The sequence below is a fragment of the Balaenoptera acutorostrata genome, chromosome 5 (assembly GCF_949987535.1).
Source record: "Balaenoptera acutorostrata chromosome 5, mBalAcu1.1, whole genome shotgun sequence".
Classification (NCBI taxonomy): domain Eukaryota; kingdom Metazoa; phylum Chordata; class Mammalia; order Artiodactyla; family Balaenopteridae; genus Balaenoptera; species Balaenoptera acutorostrata.
The window spans coordinates 30748626-30768022 of record NC_080068.1 but is presented as its reverse complement, the minus strand read 5'-3'; the positions used below and the strand labels follow the sequence as shown (position 1 = coordinate 30768022).

Genomic DNA, 19397 nt, shown 5'->3' with positions numbered 1-19397 from the left:
GGACGGCACCTTGACTGGCTTTCGGAAAAACCGACTTCTTCCGCGTCACCAGACTTTTCACGTCTTTCCAGACATCCTGGGTTTAGCCAGGAGGAGAGCCAGGTGGGCGTAAGCAACTTTGGGGCAGTCGAGCGACGGGGGCGGGGGGTACCTAGTGGCGTAGCCGCTGCCCTGCACCCCAAGCGGCCACCGCTTCTGCGGCTTTAAGGGAGCTGCCGAGTCCAGGCTGTGTCGCAGCAACTTTGTATCAGTCATGTCTCCCTCCTGGTGACTGACAGCCGGAATTGTCCAATGAGAAGCCCGCCTGACCCGTGCAGCGTGGAGACTTGCTTCCCTCCGGGCCAATGGGAAGGGCCCAGGGAGGCGGGATAGCAACCTGAACTTTTTATCTGGACATGTGACCGGCTTTTAAAAGGGCCGGCCCTGGAGCTGGCCCACTCCCCCTCCGGGCTTTCGCCCGCCCTCTCGAGCTCTCTCCCTCCCTACTTAGCCCGCCCTGGCCCTACCCCTGCCCCCTCCTCTCCGCCCCTCCGCGCCCGGGGTGTCATTGGACTGGGAAGACGTAAGCCAACTTCAGGCCGCTCGGAGGAAACGCGTGCAGTCACCTGGGTGCAAGAGCGTTGCTGCCTCGGACTCTCCCGCTGCAGGGAGAGCGGCACTCGCTGGCCTGGATGTGGTTGGATTTAGGGGGGCTCCGCAGCAGGAGTGTCGTGGCGTTGGCAAGCGCTGCAACAGGTAGACGCTGTGAGACGGACCCCGGCCGAGGCAGGTGTGTACGGGTGCGCGGCTGGGCGCTGCTTGCCCGGGTCGGCGTGCGGCCGCGGCGCGGGAGCGTGCACTTTGCAGGGAGAAGTGGCTGCGTAATCCGGCGGCAGTCAGTAGGGTGCTGTGTGCTTGTTGTTTTGTTTTGGTTTTCCACTTTTTCTCCCCTTTGACCGCCAGAGGACTATTTTGGGAAAGTTTGGCCACTTTGGATAAATGCCCTCTAACGAGCAGCTTTCAACCGGCTTTGGCAGTGGGAGGTCTACCACCCTTCCCTTTACCCAAAGATGAATTTCGGATCGTTTTCCTTGTACAGTTTTTAAAGGACGTTTGAATAATATTTCTTTCCTCTCTCAATTGCGGAAGCACCCAAATCTCAGCCGGAGGTGTAGCGGTAAAAGGGCAGTTGAAGGAGATAACAGATCCTGATAGATCCTGTATGAAAGGGGCTCTGGAAATTCGTGCATTTCCCGTTCCTTAGTATTCACGAAACTCCTGAAAGAGATTATGCTTTCTGTGGCATCAGTTGGAATTCTAAAGGCATCCAAGAAGGGATGAGGCTTCTTTTGGTGGCATCAGTACCCTGCTACTGAATTTAGGTGCACAGCTTTTCCTAATGAATTTTAAAAGACCAGGTTTAAATCTTAATGGGTTATGGCACCAACAGTTTTAACTATTTATTATAACAAGTTTTCAAGTAGGAAAACTTGATAGGAGACAAGTTTTTGAAACCACTTAATTTCAAATGCAGTAATTGCCCTTTAACATTTGAATTGCCATTTCTCTAAGTGTTGTTATTGATCATATTTACATAGTAATGATAACAGCGTTCTCCATCTGTGAAGTTCTGGGAAGTACTAATTTTATATCTGACTTCATAGCACGCTTTCATGGAAATGCTTGAGGAGAGAAGTTTTTAAAAATAATCTGAAGGGGGGTTTTTTCCTTTAAGGGAGAAATAGTTTACTTCGGGGCTTTTAGAAAGATCAGGTGGCTCAGTGAATTAGGTGAGTGAATAGAAATCAGATGTGTTCAGTTCTAACTGGTTCTCCGGCTCCCTTAGGTGACCTTGGGCAGAATTCTATCATTTACCTCATCTGTAAAAAAGAGGAACATAGTAATAGTTATGTAGGGGGAGAAGACAGCAAAATAGTTACAAACTGAACTTTTACAACTATGCAACTGGTGCAAATTATGAAATTCTTAAGGTTCTGTCTTTAAAATGTCATTATAGTCAAATAACTATAGAAAATGATGCATTTGAAGGGAACTATGTTTGGGGGGTAGTAAAAGTGAAAGTGTTTTCAGATAAAATATAAATTCGCAAGATTCCTTTTTAATATTCCTGAAAAAAAACTACTTCCTTGTGGAAAACAGCAATTTAACACGGTCTGTAAAATATAAAATTTTAAAGTCAGGTTTTTCCTTTGCAAAATAGTATTTAAGAGCATATATATGACAAGGTAGAACTATCAGTGCTTTTCCTTACTTTCCTTATGTGAAAGTTCCTTTATTTTTTGGGGGGGAGGGAGGCCGTTTGCATGAAAATTAAGGGGTCTTCATGGTTTTTGTCTTTGTCCCAAGGGAGTCTCTGTTATAGTTTCCATTTGTAAGGGAGACAAATCTGATTTTATATAAGCTAGATTTGTATAACGGTATCTGTTTCATCTTATACTTTAGTAACAAAACATTCCCTTTACCATCTGGATATTAAGTTCTATGAGGATCATATTCATCAACTAATATTTTGAGTATTCACTAGTAAGTTCAGGAAATTCTGCTCAAGCCATGGTCCTTATGCCAGTTTTAAAAAGACAACCTGGATTTCCTGGACACTGTAGGAAATAATTACCTAACTGATCCATTTGTTTTACAGAGAAGACCAATTAAGATAATCGGGAGAATTCAGCATAAAATATTTCAATAATCATATTCTTTTAAAAACCCAGTCTTTAAAAATATTTGCAGTGGAAGCATGCTGATGTCCTCCATTCTTTTGTGTTTGTTGCCAGCCTTTGCTCTGTTTTCTTTGTTGAGAGGTGCATTCGGTTGGTAGATGAGAATACCTTAAACAAAGCTAATGTAATAGATTTCAGCAAAACCTTTTGCAAATTCTCTAATGATAGCCCTGTCAGTAATGTGGTGAAATGCAGGCTGGTTTATGTTATTGTCAAGAGAGTTCAAGGCTAGCCAAACAGGACTTGGAAAGTTATGATCACCTGCATGATGTTAGCTGACAAGGTGCTTCCTTGTAGAGTGCTTTAAGATGGTTCTTGCCCGTCAGCTCCTGTAGAGATTCTCTTCAAATCTTCACATAGCCTTACGTATCCGTGGCTCCTGCTTCGAGGCAGAGTGATGAAAAGTGTCCCTCAGCCTGCTAGTAGGTGTTCTGTGAAAAAAAAAGTGCAGTGACCAAATTATTTAGAGGACTCTGGATTAAAAAGGAAACAGATTTCTGTACCGTGGAACTTCCCTGGAGTTTTAGCATGCAAATTTCCACTGTGAAATTTCCACTGTGAAACTTCAGAAAAGGCAGTGAGTGATCATGCTTTCCAAAAGACAATTTGGAGGATGAATTTTTGGAGAGGGGTCTGGATGAGGATGGCCCTTCAGACCCAAGGCAGATGGTTCTCTTGCCTGGGGGGCAAGGAGCGGTACTGTAGGTGTGGGAGTGAGGAGGGGTGAACCTGTGGAGACCTTTGGTAAGGGTGCCAAGGCAAGGGTGACTTCTGGGCATGTGGGTAGAGGGTGGCACAGTTCACCAAGACCGAGAATGTGGGTTTAGGGACAGGGTTGGGGGTGGGGGAATGATAACACAGAAGGTGTTCAATTTTGAACAGGAGTAGACATGTTTCTTGTGGTGTTTAATGAACTTGGACCTGAAACATCTATACCTTAGATATACATCTGTTCAAGTTTGCTATGGGGAAGACAGAATATTCTCAGGTAGAAGTAGAAGCAGCACATAATATTTACTGGTATTTTCAACCCATGGCTACTATTAAATGGTTTTTCAGCAAGGTAGAAAAGGCCAGTATTAGCTGTTTTGGTCCCATTTCACTTTATATATTTTTTTTTCTTTTTTTTTTCTTTTTTCAACTTTCACTTAGCTTTCATCCACACTAATTTTTTCAGCTGGAATTACCAGATTACCTCCTCAAACTTCGTAATTTGACTTATTTTCCACTGTTTTGTGATTTGATTTGTGATTAGGAATTTATAGAAAAATGTTCTTTAAGTAAAAGCACACTGCATAATTGGGAGATTTTAATGTTCACAAGTTACTGAGTATTGATTATGTTTTACTTTTTAAATTTGCATTATGCTGTCATCTTGGGATGCAGTGCTAAAATTGATAAAGTTTCTGCCTTCTGGGAACTTAAAGTCTAGTATAGAGTACAAAAAAGTAAGAGGTAATTATGATACTTGGACAATTTGGGCATTAAATTTTGTCAGCGAGCCCTGCAATATCTGATGCCAGTTTATTTAGTAGAGTCATTATATTATTTTTCCACGATAATTAATATAATTTCTGGAGCAAAAAGGCGTCCTAGTCTCTTTAATGAGGGGAACATAGGGCAGATGGAGATTGTGAGTGGCAAAAGTTGGTGGGGAGAGGACTGAGAGGCCTAAAGTAATATTTGTATTCAGAACTGCAGAAACTGCATCTTTTAGATCAGGACCTTTATTTAGGTCAGAGAATGTTTACACACCTGAAAGGATTTGAAAAATGCATACTTAAAAGATTTTAAGAGTTTTATGCATGAAAATGCACAAATGAAGTTTTATTGAGAGTGAGTTAATTTTCTTGGAGATATGTTTCTTTAGAGTGGTGGTTCTCAAACCAGGGGTGATTTTGCACCCACCAGCCGCAGAGACATTTGTCAGGTCTGGAGGCAGTCTGGGCTGTCACAACCGGGGAGGAGGAATGCTACTGGCATCTAGTGGGTAGGGGTCAGGGAGACTGCTGGACATCTTATGATGCGTAGGACAGATCTCAACAAAGAATTATCAGGTCCCAAATAGGGCCAAGGTTGAGATAGCTTGGTGTAGACACCTGGGATCAAATTCCAGCTCTGCTGTGTGGCCCCTGCCTCAGATTCCCCAGTTGTATCATTTGGGATAATACTTTTGCCAGTCTTGTAGGGTTGTTTATAAGGGTAAATAAGTTAATATATGTGAAAGGCTTGTAATATGGCATTGAATGATATAATGCATAAGAATTATATAAATATAGCCTATTATCATTATTCTATCTATGAAATAAATTTATAGAGAGAGCCAGTGGGTAAGATGGTATATGTAAAACAATCCTGTGGGCTCCCTGAGGATGGGGACTGGGCCTGTTTTGTTTATCACTGTAGATTCAGTGACTACTTGTAGGCCCAGGATGTAGCACATACTGGGTAAATATTTGTTGAATGAATGAACACATAAATTGTCAGGGCCCATCTCGAACTTCCTCCATTAACTGTTGAGACTGAAACTGGCTGTCTGTTGGGAGTCGTTTTAGCAGAAGTACCGCTAGGTCAGGCTGCATGTCAGAGTCCTTGCCAGGATTGAAATACAGACTAGAGTCCTGATATTCTCAAGTTGTCATACAGCCTCTCTGTTATGGACCAGCTTAATTAATCAGGATATGTGACTCTTCACTTTATAGAATTGATATTAAATTATCTTCATCACTAATCCATTTTAAGAAAATCTTATTGTTTTAAAAATAATTCTTAAGTTATTTTGCCTGTGATCATTCACTTGATGACTTTATATTGGGAAATGGTAACATTAATTGCATTTCCTCGTTGTCTTTAATAAAGCCACGTATTAGATACGGAAAGCAGCTTCCATATGCTGGAAAGACTCCAAAGGCTTTGGAGTTAGAAGATTTAGTTTTAAACCTGACTTTGTCACTTATTATGCCTTTGACCTTGGGCGAGTTGCCCTCTTCACTAAGCCCTCAGTTTCCTCCTTGCCTGCCTCATGAGTCCCCAGGATTACTTTGCATATTGAATAAGTTAACATTTGTAAATACTCTTTGCAAACTCTAAAGGCTGTATTATGGCAAAGATGATTTATTGGCAAATATTCTTTGCAAACTCTAAAGGCTGTATTATAGCAAAGACGGTACTTTTATTTACATGCAAAATAGTTTTCTTGCTTCTTATATTCTGACTTCCAGACAAATTATAGTCAAGACTGTTGTATCAGCACCTAAGAAGGTAATAATTTTAATATAACTAGAAGTATTGCTTATAATAAGTAAGAATACGTATTTATAGATCATTCCATGCAATTTCAGAATGTCTTTTAGAGTAATCTTGCTATCAAGAACTCTAATTCGATTTTTTAATACAAATTTATTTGTTAGCTATGGAAACCAAAGGCTACCACAGTCTCCCTGAAGGTCTAGATATGGAAAGACGGTGGGGTCAAGCTTCTCAGGCTGCGGAGCGTTCTTCCTCGGGACCTACAGAGCGGACCGATGAGAATAACTACATGGAGGTCGTCAACATAAGCTGTGTTTCCGGTGCTATTCCAAACAACAGTACTCAAGGAAGCAGCAAAGAAAAACAGGAACTACTCCCTTGCCTTCAGCAAGACAATAATCGGTCTGGGATTTTACCATCTGATATTAAAACCGAGCTGGAATCTAAGGAACTTTCGGCAACCGTGGCCGAGTCCATGGGCTTATACATGGATTCCGTCAGAGAGGCCGACTACGCCTATGATCAGCAGAACCCTCAAGGAAGCGCGAGTCCAGCGAAGATCTATCCACACGTCGAACAGATGGTGAAATTTTATAAAGAAAACGGCCACCGTCCCTCCACGCTGGGGAGTGTGAGCAGGCCCTTGAGGCCCTTCATGTCTGACTCTGGGAGGTCCTTCCTGTCTGACTCGGGGAGCTCCGAGAACGGCGGGGTCATGCGCGCCATGGTGAAGAGCCCCATCCTGTGTCACGAGAAGAGCCCCTCTGTCTGCAGCCCTCTGAACATGTCATCTTCGGGTTGCAGCCCTGCCGGCATCAGCTGTGTGTCCTCCACCTCGGCTAGCTTTGGCAGTTTCACAGTGCACAGCCCCATTGCCCAGGGCACTCCTCTGCCGTGCTCCCCTAATGTGGAGAATCGGGGTTCCAGGTCACACAGCCCAGCCCACGCCAGCAACGTGGGCTCTCCTCTCTCCAGTACGTTGAGTAGCATGAAATCCCCGATTTCCAGCCCCCCGAGTCACTGCAGTGTAAAATCTCCAGTCTCCAGTCCTAATAACGTCATTCTGCGATCCTGTGTATCCAGCCCGGCAAATATCAACAACTCAAGGTGCTCTGTTTCCAGCCCTTCCAACACAAATAACAGATCCACACTGTCCAGCCCAACTGCTAGTACCGTGGGATCTATCTGTAGCCCCGGAAGCAACGCCTTCAGCTACACTGCTTCGGGCACCCCGGCTGGATCCAGCGCAGCCCGGGATGCGGTTCCTAGTCCAGACACACACGAGAAAGGTGCTCAAGAGCTTCCCTTTCCTAAGACTGAGGAGGCAGAGAGTGCAGTCTCCAATGGTGTGGCTGGCCAGCTTAACATCATCCAGTACATAAAGCCGGAGCCAGATGGAGCTTTTAGCAGCTCGTGTCTAGGAGGAAATAGCAAAATAAATTCTGATTCCCCATTCTCAGTACCAATAAAACAAGAATCAACCAAGCATTCGTGTTCGGGCACCTCTTTTAAAGGGAATCCAGCCGTCAACCCCTTTCCCTTCATGGATGGCTCATATTTTTCCTTTATGGATGATAAGGACTATTATTCTCTATCAGGAATTTTAGGACCACCTGTGCCCGGCTTCGATGGTAACTGTGAAGGCAGTGGCTTCCCAATGGGGATAAAACAAGAACCGGATGATGGGAGCTATTACCCGGAGGCCAGCATCCCTTCATCTGCCATTGTTGGTGTGAATTCAGGTGGACAGTCCTTTCACTACAGGATTGGTGCTCAAGGTACAATATCTTTATCACGATCAGCTAGAGACCAATCTTTCCAACACTTGAGCTCCTTTCCTCCCGTCAATACTTTAGTGGAGTCATGGAAATCACATGGTGACCTGTCATCTAGAAGAAGTGATGGATATCCGGTCCTAGAGTACATTCCAGAAAATGTATCAAGGTAAGTGGGCCTTTTTTTCCTGTTTTGAAAATGGCTTTATAAAATGTGGAAGGTTAGCACTATCTTTACGGTTAAGAAATTTAAACACGTTTGATTTTTGTTTTCAGCGTGGTCATTTAGCGCTTCCCCCTTCGCTTGTTGGTATGTTACTACTTTTTTGAAATAGAGAAACCAAAAATTCTGCTACTCTCTTAGAAAATATTTGTGTTGATTTTGAAGGAGTGTATTTAGGTGTTTTTCCCCCTCTGCATTGCCTGTTGTAGGTGTTTAGGAAAAGTTTGTTTCCTATTGCCTGTTACTATATTTACTTTAGCAGACTAGTGCTAGAGTTTTTTTTTTTTCTTTAGCTGTGTACGGGTTCACTAAAATTGCTTTAACTTGGTCTCTTTGTGGTCATAGTCTTTTTTTTTTTTTTCCTTAGTTTTCTTTATTAACCACTTCATTGGTTGTGAAAAATGAAATGAAACCCCAAATCTGTTACCCACAAGCTCCCCACCCTCTTCATCTTTTTCTAGATTGGTTAATCGTATGCAAGTTGTGGTTTTCAGTACAAATAAATCATTTCCTTAACTCTGGAGGGCTTTTTAAAGACTCAGCACATCTAAAATTACTAAGTGGCCCGTCTTGCTTTCTTACTCATTGGAAGTGAAGTATGTCACTGCAGTTTTGAACTGGTATATTTATAACTTTTAAGATCTGCAAAAAGACATACTTTACTTACTGTAAAATATCTTGGCTTTCCTTCATGCAGATAGCATATTGTATATATTTAGAAAAAACAAGGAAGAGGTTTTAGATATGACTCTGAAGGGTGGTTCTAAGTTATGCAATGAATACTTGCATTGGACTTTGATTCAGTACTTTTATTACACGGTTGTGGTCAACGATCCCTGTATTGAACATATAAAGAATAGATTTCCTAGATATAGTTCACACGGGCATCTAGGAAGTTGTGGCTGTTTTCCTTAAAAACTTATTTGGTGGGAAAAAGGGCCATTCCCATTAACAAGATGTAAGGTTGATGTGTATTCCTTACTCTTTCTCCTTCAGTTTTTTACCAAAGCAAAAGGAAAAACTTTCATTTGTGCATTATTTTTATTGTCATTGACTCATACCTCGCTCCTCTTGCTTTTATAGAAGCACACATTCCATAAAGGAAGCTTACACATTGTTACAGTTCTCAGTAGCATGACTAGTCAATCCTATCCTAATGCTGCCTCTCTCTCCTAAATTCTAAACTCTTTACACAAATGCTGAGGCGGCATGGTTTTCGTCAGAACCAAGCTCAGTAGGTGTTCCACTGCTAGTGCTTTGTTTTACTTTCAGAGAAGGACATTTTGCACACGATGTAGATATTTTTGTAAGTGATGTCTGTAGTGGGTTATTCAGAGGGGGACAGCCTGGTAGTTAAGAGCATGGCTGCCCTGGTTGAAATCCCCAACCCTGCCCCTTAACTGCTTTGTGACCCTGTGCACATCCCTTCACCTTTCTGGACTTTAGTCTTCTCGTCTGTAAAAAGGGAATTCAGTAGTACCCATCTCAAGGGTAGTCAAGACAATTGAGTTAATTTATGAGAAGCACTTTGACTATCATCCGGTACAGAGTATGCATCGTAGAGTATTATATACAGCTCATTGATTGCTCTTAGCATTTAATTCAATTGTTTTCATAACCTTTAGTTTCCATTTCTTTTAGTGTTCTCTTTTCTGCATTATGTGAAATTCCACAAAATCTTTTAAAGAAATAGGCATAGTGTAAGGAAATATTTGTTGATAAATTCTTATGATTAAATTATTTTTTTTATGGTTAGGCACCCTACATTTGCTACTACATTTCTATTTATGTTCTTTTACTTTTGAAGGCTGTTGCTTTGGGTAATGATATTTCTGGTAGAAATACTAGAGTGATACTAGCTAAAATCAGTAATTCTCTTCTGTTTGTTATGTATCCTATTTCTACTGTTTTAATTGTCTTTTTCACACTCAACTCATGAAGCCCCTCCTGGTGGTCTGGTGACCCATAGCCTTACATATTCATATAAATCAGTGACCTTGAGCCTACTCTGCCTTTGTGGGAACCTGGGGTGTTTGGTGTCTCTTCTTAAGCATTCCAAAATTCTTAATGAGCTTGTTAATATAGTCAGAGGGGATTCATTTTGTTTACATATATACCGGTATTGTGCTAGTTAATATAAGTTTTCCAAAAACTGTAATGTCAAAGCTTTAATGTTATTCAAAGTCTCTTTTAGATTACTAATTCTTCACAGCTTTTCCTGGTGAATATTATCCAAATGTATTTGTTTTGATCATTCTCAGAGTAAACTTAGGTTTTTTTCTGGATATCAGTCTACATGTTATAACATTTAATTTAATCTCATCCAAGCTTCATTATTGGCCTCTTCTTTTGTGTCTTTTGGACCAAATCCAACCTTTCTGCCTATTTCATAATTTAGAATGATGATACCCCATTCCAGGGAATGTTGGGTTAATGAATTAAAGATTGTAAAGGATCCAGGCAGTGCGTAACTGCTTCTAAGTTTCATAATATCCTTTATCTTTAGGTTCAACTCTAAACTGTTTTCTAGTAGATGCCAAAGTATGGTTTGGGGTTCCTGAGACCTTTTCAGGGAGGTCCACAAACTCAAAAATCGTGCATTGGTAAAAGCCATTCAAAATGGAAGATAGACCAACAGTTTTAATGTAATAGTGTGTGAAAAGTTCACCGACAGGGTTTCAGATTCCATGTGGCAACTAAGCTTTAAGAAACCACTGACTGTCCATTTTCAGTGTTGTGTTAAAGAATCGTATCTGCGATGATCTGAAATGACCATTAAAATGCTCCTCCTTTTTCCAACAACGTGTCAGTGTGAAGCCAGGTTTTCTTCATATACTTGAACCAGAGCACATCACCACACGTTGACCACAGAAGTAGATACGAGAATCCAGCTGTCTTCTATTAAGCGAGACAATAGACTTGCAAAAATGTAAAACAGTGCTGCTCTTTTCACTAAAGTTTTTCGTTCTGGGAAATAGTTATTTTTTTCACATATGCACTTTTATGTTAATGTGTAATGACTTCTTTTAAATGATTTAAAAGAAATATTCGTTTTAATTTCTAATAGGGTAGATATCAGTAGATAGAAATGCATATAAACAAAAGCTCTTGTCCTCAATACATTTTAAGAGTGGAAAGGCATCCTGAGACCCAGAAGTTGAGAACTGCTGGTCTGTTCTATCCTAGACACCCTTCGGAGGTTAATGCAGAAAGAGGATATTACTTTATTTGTGTTAGCTTTACTGAATGTTATGCTGAGGAAGGGGTGCCCCAGACAGATAAGGAAAATGATTCTTATCCAGGTGAACTTGTCAAGCTGATAGAAGTGAGTGATGGCCGTGGAGTGTGTGTCTGTTTCAGCCTGTGGGCGTTCTACAAGAGCGGTGACCAGAGGCACGCCTGTTACAGTTTCCAGCGAGTGGGTTATCTGAGGGCCACACTGGAAAGTACATGATGACAAAAGCTGGATGTAAAACTCTACGGTGGACACTGGACCTAGCTGGGTCATGCAGATGGGAGTTCCCCTGTCCGCTTGGACACAAAGCTGTGGCCTTGAGTGAGTGGCAACTTCTCTCGGCCCCAGTTTCTTCATTTGAAAGAAAACGAGTTGACCTAGATGCTCTCCGAGGTCTGCCAACAGCGCGACTGAGCGGCTATGTAGTTTCCTTGGAGTCGTGTATGTTAAGAATAAAAATAGAAGTATCCCTTAACATATTTGCTAGTCTGGTTTCAAGTTTATCTTACTCACAAGTCCAGCTCTGTAGTTGTCAGGGTAGTCAGGATAGAAAAATGTCATGACCATTTACCGTTTAAAAGTAAGGGTGAGTAGGGGTGACCTGTCATTGTGCTTGGTGAAGTGGCAGGTTGTTTTTCTTTTAATCAAATCTTTCCTTTCTTAAAACTTGACACTTAACACTATGAGTTTCTTGTTCTTTTGAATTTACACTATTCCTTCTGGAAACAGGGTTTTTCTGTTGACATAACATTGGGTGTTTATGGCGATGGTCATAGTCACTTTGATAGCATTGTAACACAGTGCTACCATTGACTTAGACTTTCCGAATATAAAGTTCACTGTTTCAAAGGGCACATTCTGGTAGTTTTCAAGACAAGTAATCAGGAATTTATCTTAATATATGCTGAACTTTTTTTCCATGATAGGAGGAAACAATTTAGTGATAACCTACAGTTGTTTTCAAAATTTTTCAATGGTCCCTGGAGTTTTTCGAAACCCATCTTCCATAATAAGCCAAAAGCTTCAGAATTCAAGGAGTTTGTTACAAAGTTTGCCATGTCTCTTAGTAAGCTTTGTAAATAAACCACTGAGATATAAGTAACTTCATGTAATGCAAAGCATGAAAGAGTAATGGGTTTTGGAGGGGAGAGATTGACTGATTATTGGTGCTTACCATAATAAATCCATTACAGAATTACTTAGGTCATTTGGAAATGAAAACATGGAACTTTCTTTTTCTTATTTGTCTCATAATATTTTGATTTTGAAATTGCTAGTGTGCCTAGAATTTCTCCAGGTTAGTGTTCTAAATAGTATTTTTATAAATATTTAAAAGGAGACTTGCTTCATTTGATGATTCATTCACCTTCATTATTTATGGTATTTCTGGTAAAAGTGGTGATAATTTTATTGAAAAAAAAACCCCTATTCCTTTTTAATAAACAAATCACTATGTACTGCCCTTCTATACATTTTGCTTTTCACCTTACAAGTATCCTTGATTTATATGTCAGTATGTCCACCTTTTATTGTCTGAAGTGTTAGTATATTTAGAACTGTTTATTTCATACTTTGAAAATAAAGTGGAGATAAAAGCCCTGGTTTCAGTTAAATAAACTCAAATTATTCAACTTAAGGCAGTTCTCATACATACCAGTGACATGCTGAAACTAGGACCTGGAGATTTATCATTTATGGATTTGATGCCTTTTGCAATATTGAAATTCTGGGTGTGTCTGACCTTTTCTATCCTTGTAATGTTTAGAGTAAGAGAAGATGTTATATTGATCACCAGTAATTTAGGAGTAATACTTCACTTCCCCTGATGTCCTTTATTTTTTTCTCCAAAATAATACTTATTTTCCCAGGCTTTCAACTGTTGCTGTAGTTTCATACAACTCATCTACTGATAAAATTTCAGCTCTACTGCTAAATAATTTATAGTTTTCTTTCATTTACCAAATTCAAATTGAGAGAAAAATATTGATTTCTTGGATCCATTTAAATGTAGCCATTAAGTTGTATATTTTTGTGGACTGCATTCCAAAATTTATTAGTGAAAATCCAGGAAATATATGTGTGTTAAATGGATAGTGTCATGTTAAATTTTAGGATTTCTAGTTTTAAACTTGTCAAGTATAGGCTTTGTTTTCATTTTTAAGAGTTTTATTTTGTTCTTTATATAGTAAGGTAATGATGAAGTTAAAATGTAATTTTATATAAGCACATGTTACTTAATTGATGCTCTGAAAACCTCTGGATTTATGATTGTTAGTGGTATGGCCAAGGCCAAAATTTCTATGTAGAAAAGAGGTAGAAATTGCTTATATTTTATGCAAGACATAGAACACTCTAGCCCAGGAAGGAAAAGAGGACAAACAAAAAGTAATTTGAATACTTACAAAGTTAATACCCTGGGGAGAGAGTGTGAGCTAATAACTGGCCGTCTGAATTCGCAGCTCTGGCCATGACTTAATGTTATAAGTGATGACCACTTCATTGGCATGTATCCTCACCTTATATATTAGGAGCTGTCGAAACAAATATCCAAAAATTGTGACCTAAAACACAAAGAAATAAGGTTTGTAATGGGCAAAATCGACTTTGGGTGTTCCGACAGGGAAGGATCTGGGCGAGTCTTGGAAAATGAGGAGATGGGGGTAGGGTGATCACAGTTGGTATTTATCCTTAGTCTTGAAAAGTTTGCTGGGGATCGGGGGGCACTTCCTGGTGGAAGGGAGTTAGGTGGGCAAACCCCTGACAGGCAGGAAACACTGAGTGTGGTCCAGCCGTATGGCTGGCTGTGATATGGGGAATTGGGGGAAAGAAGGCCTGGAAGAGCTTAGTTGGAGCTAGAAGCCAGTGGAACTTGGAAGTCACACTAAGAAGTTTGCACTTAATTTGGCAGGTAATGAGGAGTTCCTGAAATGTTGGAGCAGGCAAGCAGCCTGAGCTGAAGTACACTTGGGTAAAACCTTAATTAGGCAGTGGTTGTAGGGTGGACTGGAGCGTAAAGGGCCTTGTTAAGAAGTTATTGCAACAGTGCAGGAGGATGGAAACTGGAATCTCTGGAGCAAGGATGTCGGGGGTAATGGAAAAAAGGGGCAGATATGACTACTTTGACTACTAATATGACTACTACTTCGTAGTAGTTGATTTTTATATAAAATTTTTATTTTGAAATAATAACAGACTTAAGAAAAACATGGGGGAGCCATTACAAAGAATGATAAACAAGGACACATGTACACAATACAGCCATCAAAATCCAGAAAATAACATTAAGTTACTGACATCTTGATTCTGGTTTTGCCAGTTGCACCCATAATGTCTTTCGTAGTGAAAGGACCCCAGTGCAGAATTGTGTTTTGGGCTTTTAGCTGTCATGACTCTTTAGTCTCCTTCAGTCTGGGACAGTTCCTTACTGTTTTCTAGATTTCTTGACTTTACAATACTTTAGAGCAGTAAAGGCCAGCACTTCAGTAGAAAGTCCCTGATTTGGGTTTGTCCTCTGTTTCCTCATGATTTGATTTGGGTACCGCCCCCTTGTCAGGCGTATCACAGAAGGGATGCAACATCTTTCCTCCCGCTTCCTACCACGTGCCAAGCCATTTCCCTTTGTGCCTTTACAGTTCATCTGCAGCATTTTATCCAGGTGCCGTCTGCCAGGCTTCTCCACGGTCAAGTTACTCTTTTCCCTTTGCAATTAGGAGCTATTTGGGGGAGTGGTACTTTGAAGTTGTATAAACATCCCAATCTTCATCGCACTTTGCTTATTCATTAAATTATCGATATCTTTATGGCATCATTGTTTCTTCTTTTCTGCAGCGAGTTATAGCCTGTTACTGCCCTTATTTTTGAGGTTCAACCTGTTCCTCAAACAATTGGGAGCCCATTCCAGCTGGTTTCCGTGACCTTTTGCCATGTGCCCATCATTTCTCTGAGCGCTTCCTTGCTTTAGGCCCATCTTGTACTTTTCCTGTCCCAGTCCTGGAGCCAGCCCTTTCTGCAAGGAGTGCCCCGCATGCCTGCAGACACCCTCCTCTCTGTGACTGGAGTCTTAACTCCTCATCCTGGGTCACAGGGCCACACCCCCACTGGATGCCCTCCTCCTCCACTAGGGCGCTGACTCCCGCTGCTGGGTTCTGAGACCCGACACTAGGCCAGGTGCGCCCATGGATGCCCCCCTCCCCCTCTGCTGGGACTCTGACTCTCTGCATGGGGGGGCTTGCTGCCCCCCCCATGGGCCACCATAGCATCCACACCCTACCCCCCAGTGTGGAGCTCTGACGTGCTGTGTCTGGCCTAATGGCTTTAGGACTAAATCACTAAGGAAGGGCAGGAGAGGAGTTGATATCTGAGTGGAAAGGATGTGGAAAATCAGTGAAAACTCACAGATTGTCAGCTTGACCATCATGGAGGGGGGTGAGCAATTAAGAGAAATGGAGAGGTCGAGAAGAAGTGATGATTTATCTTGGTTGCCTGAGTTTTACGTGCCAGAGAGGTGGATATGCTGGTGTGGGAGTATGGGAGGCCTCTTCACAGACATGGCAGTGGAGGGGGCAGCGTGGGTGCTAGCCAAGGAGAGAAGGTATACATGACTCAAGTATCGTCTACAGCGCCTTCTCTGGGAGTTTGGAGGAAAAGAACCCCTGTAGGAGATGAGCAACATGTGCTAATAAAGGACACAGGAGTTGTTTTGACAGTCAAGATAGTGCGGACTCCTGGATGCCAAGGGAGGAATAACGTTGCCTTGGAATTTCCAAATTAGAAGGGCCCTAAGGCTGTCTATAAATCCAGCCCTCTACCACGGGCACAGATACTGAAACTGAGGCTGAGAGAGACTGTATGCCTCTTCCAGTCTCAAAGTAGTTAGTAACAGAGCTTTCCTTCCAGTGGGAGAGGGGGGTTCAAAACCCGATGGGAGGGCTGAGGAGGCCAGGAATTAGGCCGAATAGTTGGAGCTGGTGTCTTTTCAGGAAGGAATTCTGTAGAGCGGTGGGAATGGGACTCAGCCTGTGATGGACTGAGGAATAAGTTAGCAATGAAGAAGAGAAACCTGTGGGTGTGGGGAGAGTGCTTACGCTTGGGCGGTGCCTGTTTGGTGGTAAAGGGAGAGACGTCGAAGGGAGAGACGTGGGCAGAAAGACACAGCAGGGGTGGAGAAAGGATTTCGTTGGACAGGTAAGGTCTAAAGAGGGCAGTGGACCTGTGCTGAGATTGAGGTTAAAAACGTCACAGGGAGGGAAGATGCTTGATGGGGGCCGTGTCCCAGGAAGACGAGGGCAGAAGTGAGACTGTAGTTAGCCTCCAGTCAGATATTTAACTGCCAGCTCGAACCCGTAGGTGGAGGCAGTTGCTGGTAGCTGGTATCACCGTTTTATAGGCCTGGAAACTGAGACTTAGCCTGTAAAAGAGATTCACGTAAGGCCACAGAGCTAAGGTAGATGAAGAAACAAACACTTGAGCTAGAGAAGACGAAAGCTGAATGTCCTGGAATAGGCAGATGGGTCTTTTCACAAGCGTAAATCAGATTGGGTGGCTGATCTAAAGCCCTCTGGCCACATCTCATTGCAAGCAGTGTCTGTAAAGGGTCTGTAAAGCACTGAGTTACCAGGCCCCTGACGACTTTACTTAGTATGTTTCCTCCTTGCTCATTTCTCACACTGATCTTTCTGGGGCAGACAGCCAAGCCCCCTTCCTTCTGGGGGCCTCTGCTTGCTGGTCCCTCTGGCAAGAAGGTTCTGCCTTCAGATTTTGGTTTCCTGTCCCTTGTCATTCAGGATTAGCTCAAATGTCACCCTCTCAAAGAGGCCTTCCCTGACCATTCTATTTAAAGTGATGACGCCCCCCTCTAACACATCATCCTCTTTTGTTGTCTTCATAGCACACACCTGTCAGAAATTATCTGCGTTTACTTCACTTCCCTAATTAGAATGTCAGCTTCCTGAGAGCAGGGACCTTAGCTGTCCTGTTTTACCAGTACATTCGCCATACCTAAAACAGTGCCAGGTACGCTGTGGATGTTCAGTAAATCTTGATGGACAGTAAATCTTGATGGACTGAGTGCCTTGGTTAGCAGAGGGACTTGGGGTGATGAGATAAGTGTTGGTGATTGGGTAAGACTGATAAAATTATTGTTAAATAATAGAGTTCTACTGGGTTTAGCAAAAATTCTTGTGACCTCTATCAGCATATTTTTTAAGGACTTTCACAAAATAAGCAACATATGCTCTTCTTATTTTTTCTAATCTCAGCATCATAGAGGAGTTGGTAAGGGTATATTCCAGGCTCTATGGGGACATTCTTAGTCTTCATTTTGAGGTCATTTATTTAATTTTAATTGATAAACAGTGAAATGTTCTCTTTTTGGTGTACAGTTCTGTGAGTTTTGCCAAATGCAGAATCAGGTAACCACTGCCCACTCAAGATACAGAACAGTTCTATCACCCACTGAAATGCCCTTGTGTTGCCCCTTCCCAGTTCAGCCCCTCTCCTTACTGTCAAACCATGGTGACCATTTATGTGTTCCCCATCCCTGTAGTTTTGTTTTTTCTAGATTGTCATATAAATGGAATCATACTTTATACAGTCTTTTGATTCTTGGTCCTTTAATTTAGCGTAGTGCATTTGAGATTCATCAGTGGTATTGCAGGCATCAGGAGTTAGTTTCTGTTTAGTGCTGAGCGATATTCCATCTATGGCCACACGATTGTTTGTCCATTCGCCTGTTGATGGCCGTTTAGGTTGTTTCCAGTTTGGGCTGTTACAAATAAAGCTACTGTACATATTCACATGCAAATCTCTGTAGGGATGTTTACTGCCTTTTTTCATCAGTAAATACCTACAAGTGAAATGGCTAGGCCATATAGTATCAATAGATGTAGGTTTAATTTTTAAGAAGGTATGAACTATTTCCCACCAAAGTGATTGTACTATTTTACATTCCCACCAGCAGTGTGTGAGTTCTGGTTCCATTACATCCTTGCCAACACTTGGGAGAGTCAGTCTTTAATTTTAGGCATGATAACAGTACTGATAACTTATTGTGGTTTGAATTGGTATTTTTCTAATGCTTACATGATACTGAACATCTTTTCAGGTGCTACTTGCCATCCATATGCCTTCTTTTCATGCCTGTTAACTCTTTTGCCCATTTTAAAAAGATGTTTCACCTTTATTCTTTTCTTCTTTTTTTTTTTGTCTTGCCACACGGCATGTAGGATCCCAGTTCCCCAACCAGGGATCGAACCCATTCCCCCCGCAGTGGAAACATGGGGTCTTAACCACTGGACTGCCAGGGCAGTCCTCTCTTTTGCCCATTTTTATTGGGTGGTTTTCTTCTTTTTGAGTTCTGCTATCAGTGTATTTTAAGATAAGCTTTTTGATAGAAGACCTAGAACTAAGAGAGAAGTAGCTTTTAAAAATTCTGTGTTGGCAGCGGGAAAAATACCAGGCAGCTCTCGAATTATTTAGTACCTACTATGTTCTTAATGTGGGTGAAGATACCAAATGAATATGAAGCAAACCAAATGTCTTCCCTGTATTCCCATCTAGCTGGGGGAGAGGACTCACATGAGTTTATATAGCCCTTCTTTTGGTTGTTCCCTAATTACGTGTTTGGTCTGTTACCAAAGATGAGAAAAGGAAGAGTCTTATGTGGGCTAGAATAGTGAAGGAGAGCCTCATACAGGAGGTGAGATTTCAGTTGAAGTTTGAAGATTGGTGGTCTTTGGGGAGGAGTAGAGAGGTGTCATAGGAAGAAGTAAAAGCACAGGTCATGTGTGTGGGCACAGGACAAACAAGGCCTGCTTGGAGGGGTTTAGTGGTAGTTGGGGAAAACTAAACTATAGAAATCTGTGAATGCGAAAAAGAAATGCTTCGTACTTTTAATATAGTGCTCGTAAACATTTTTTTAAATTTTTTTTATTGTGCTAAAGGTTACATAATAGAAAACATACTATTTTAACCATATTTAACTGTACAGTTCAGTGGCACTGAGTACATTCACGTTGCTGTGCAACTCTCACCATCATCCATCTCCTGAATATTTCACCTTCCCAAACTGAAACTCTGTCCCCATGAAATAATTTTCTTTAAACCTAAGAATGACCTAAAAGGATAAAGAGGTCCATCTGGTAAGGGAGATAGAAAATAGTGACAGAAACAAATTTTAAAAAGCAACAGAGAGGCTA

The 19397-nt window shown here is 41.6% G+C and overlaps 1 protein-coding gene across 1 annotated transcript in view; it reads left to right on the top strand.

The window, feature by feature from the left end:
- Positions 1-19397, top strand: part of NR3C2 (nuclear receptor subfamily 3 group C member 2) — a 375901-nt gene that overhangs the window by 2093 nt on the left and 354411 nt on the right. The window contains exon 2 of the mRNA XM_057547323.1: positions 6131-7913. Coding sequence (XP_057403306.1) covers positions 6133-7913 — 1781 coding nt within the window. The 5' untranslated portion in view covers positions 6131-6132. The remainder of the gene's footprint in view (positions 1-6130; positions 7914-19397) is intronic.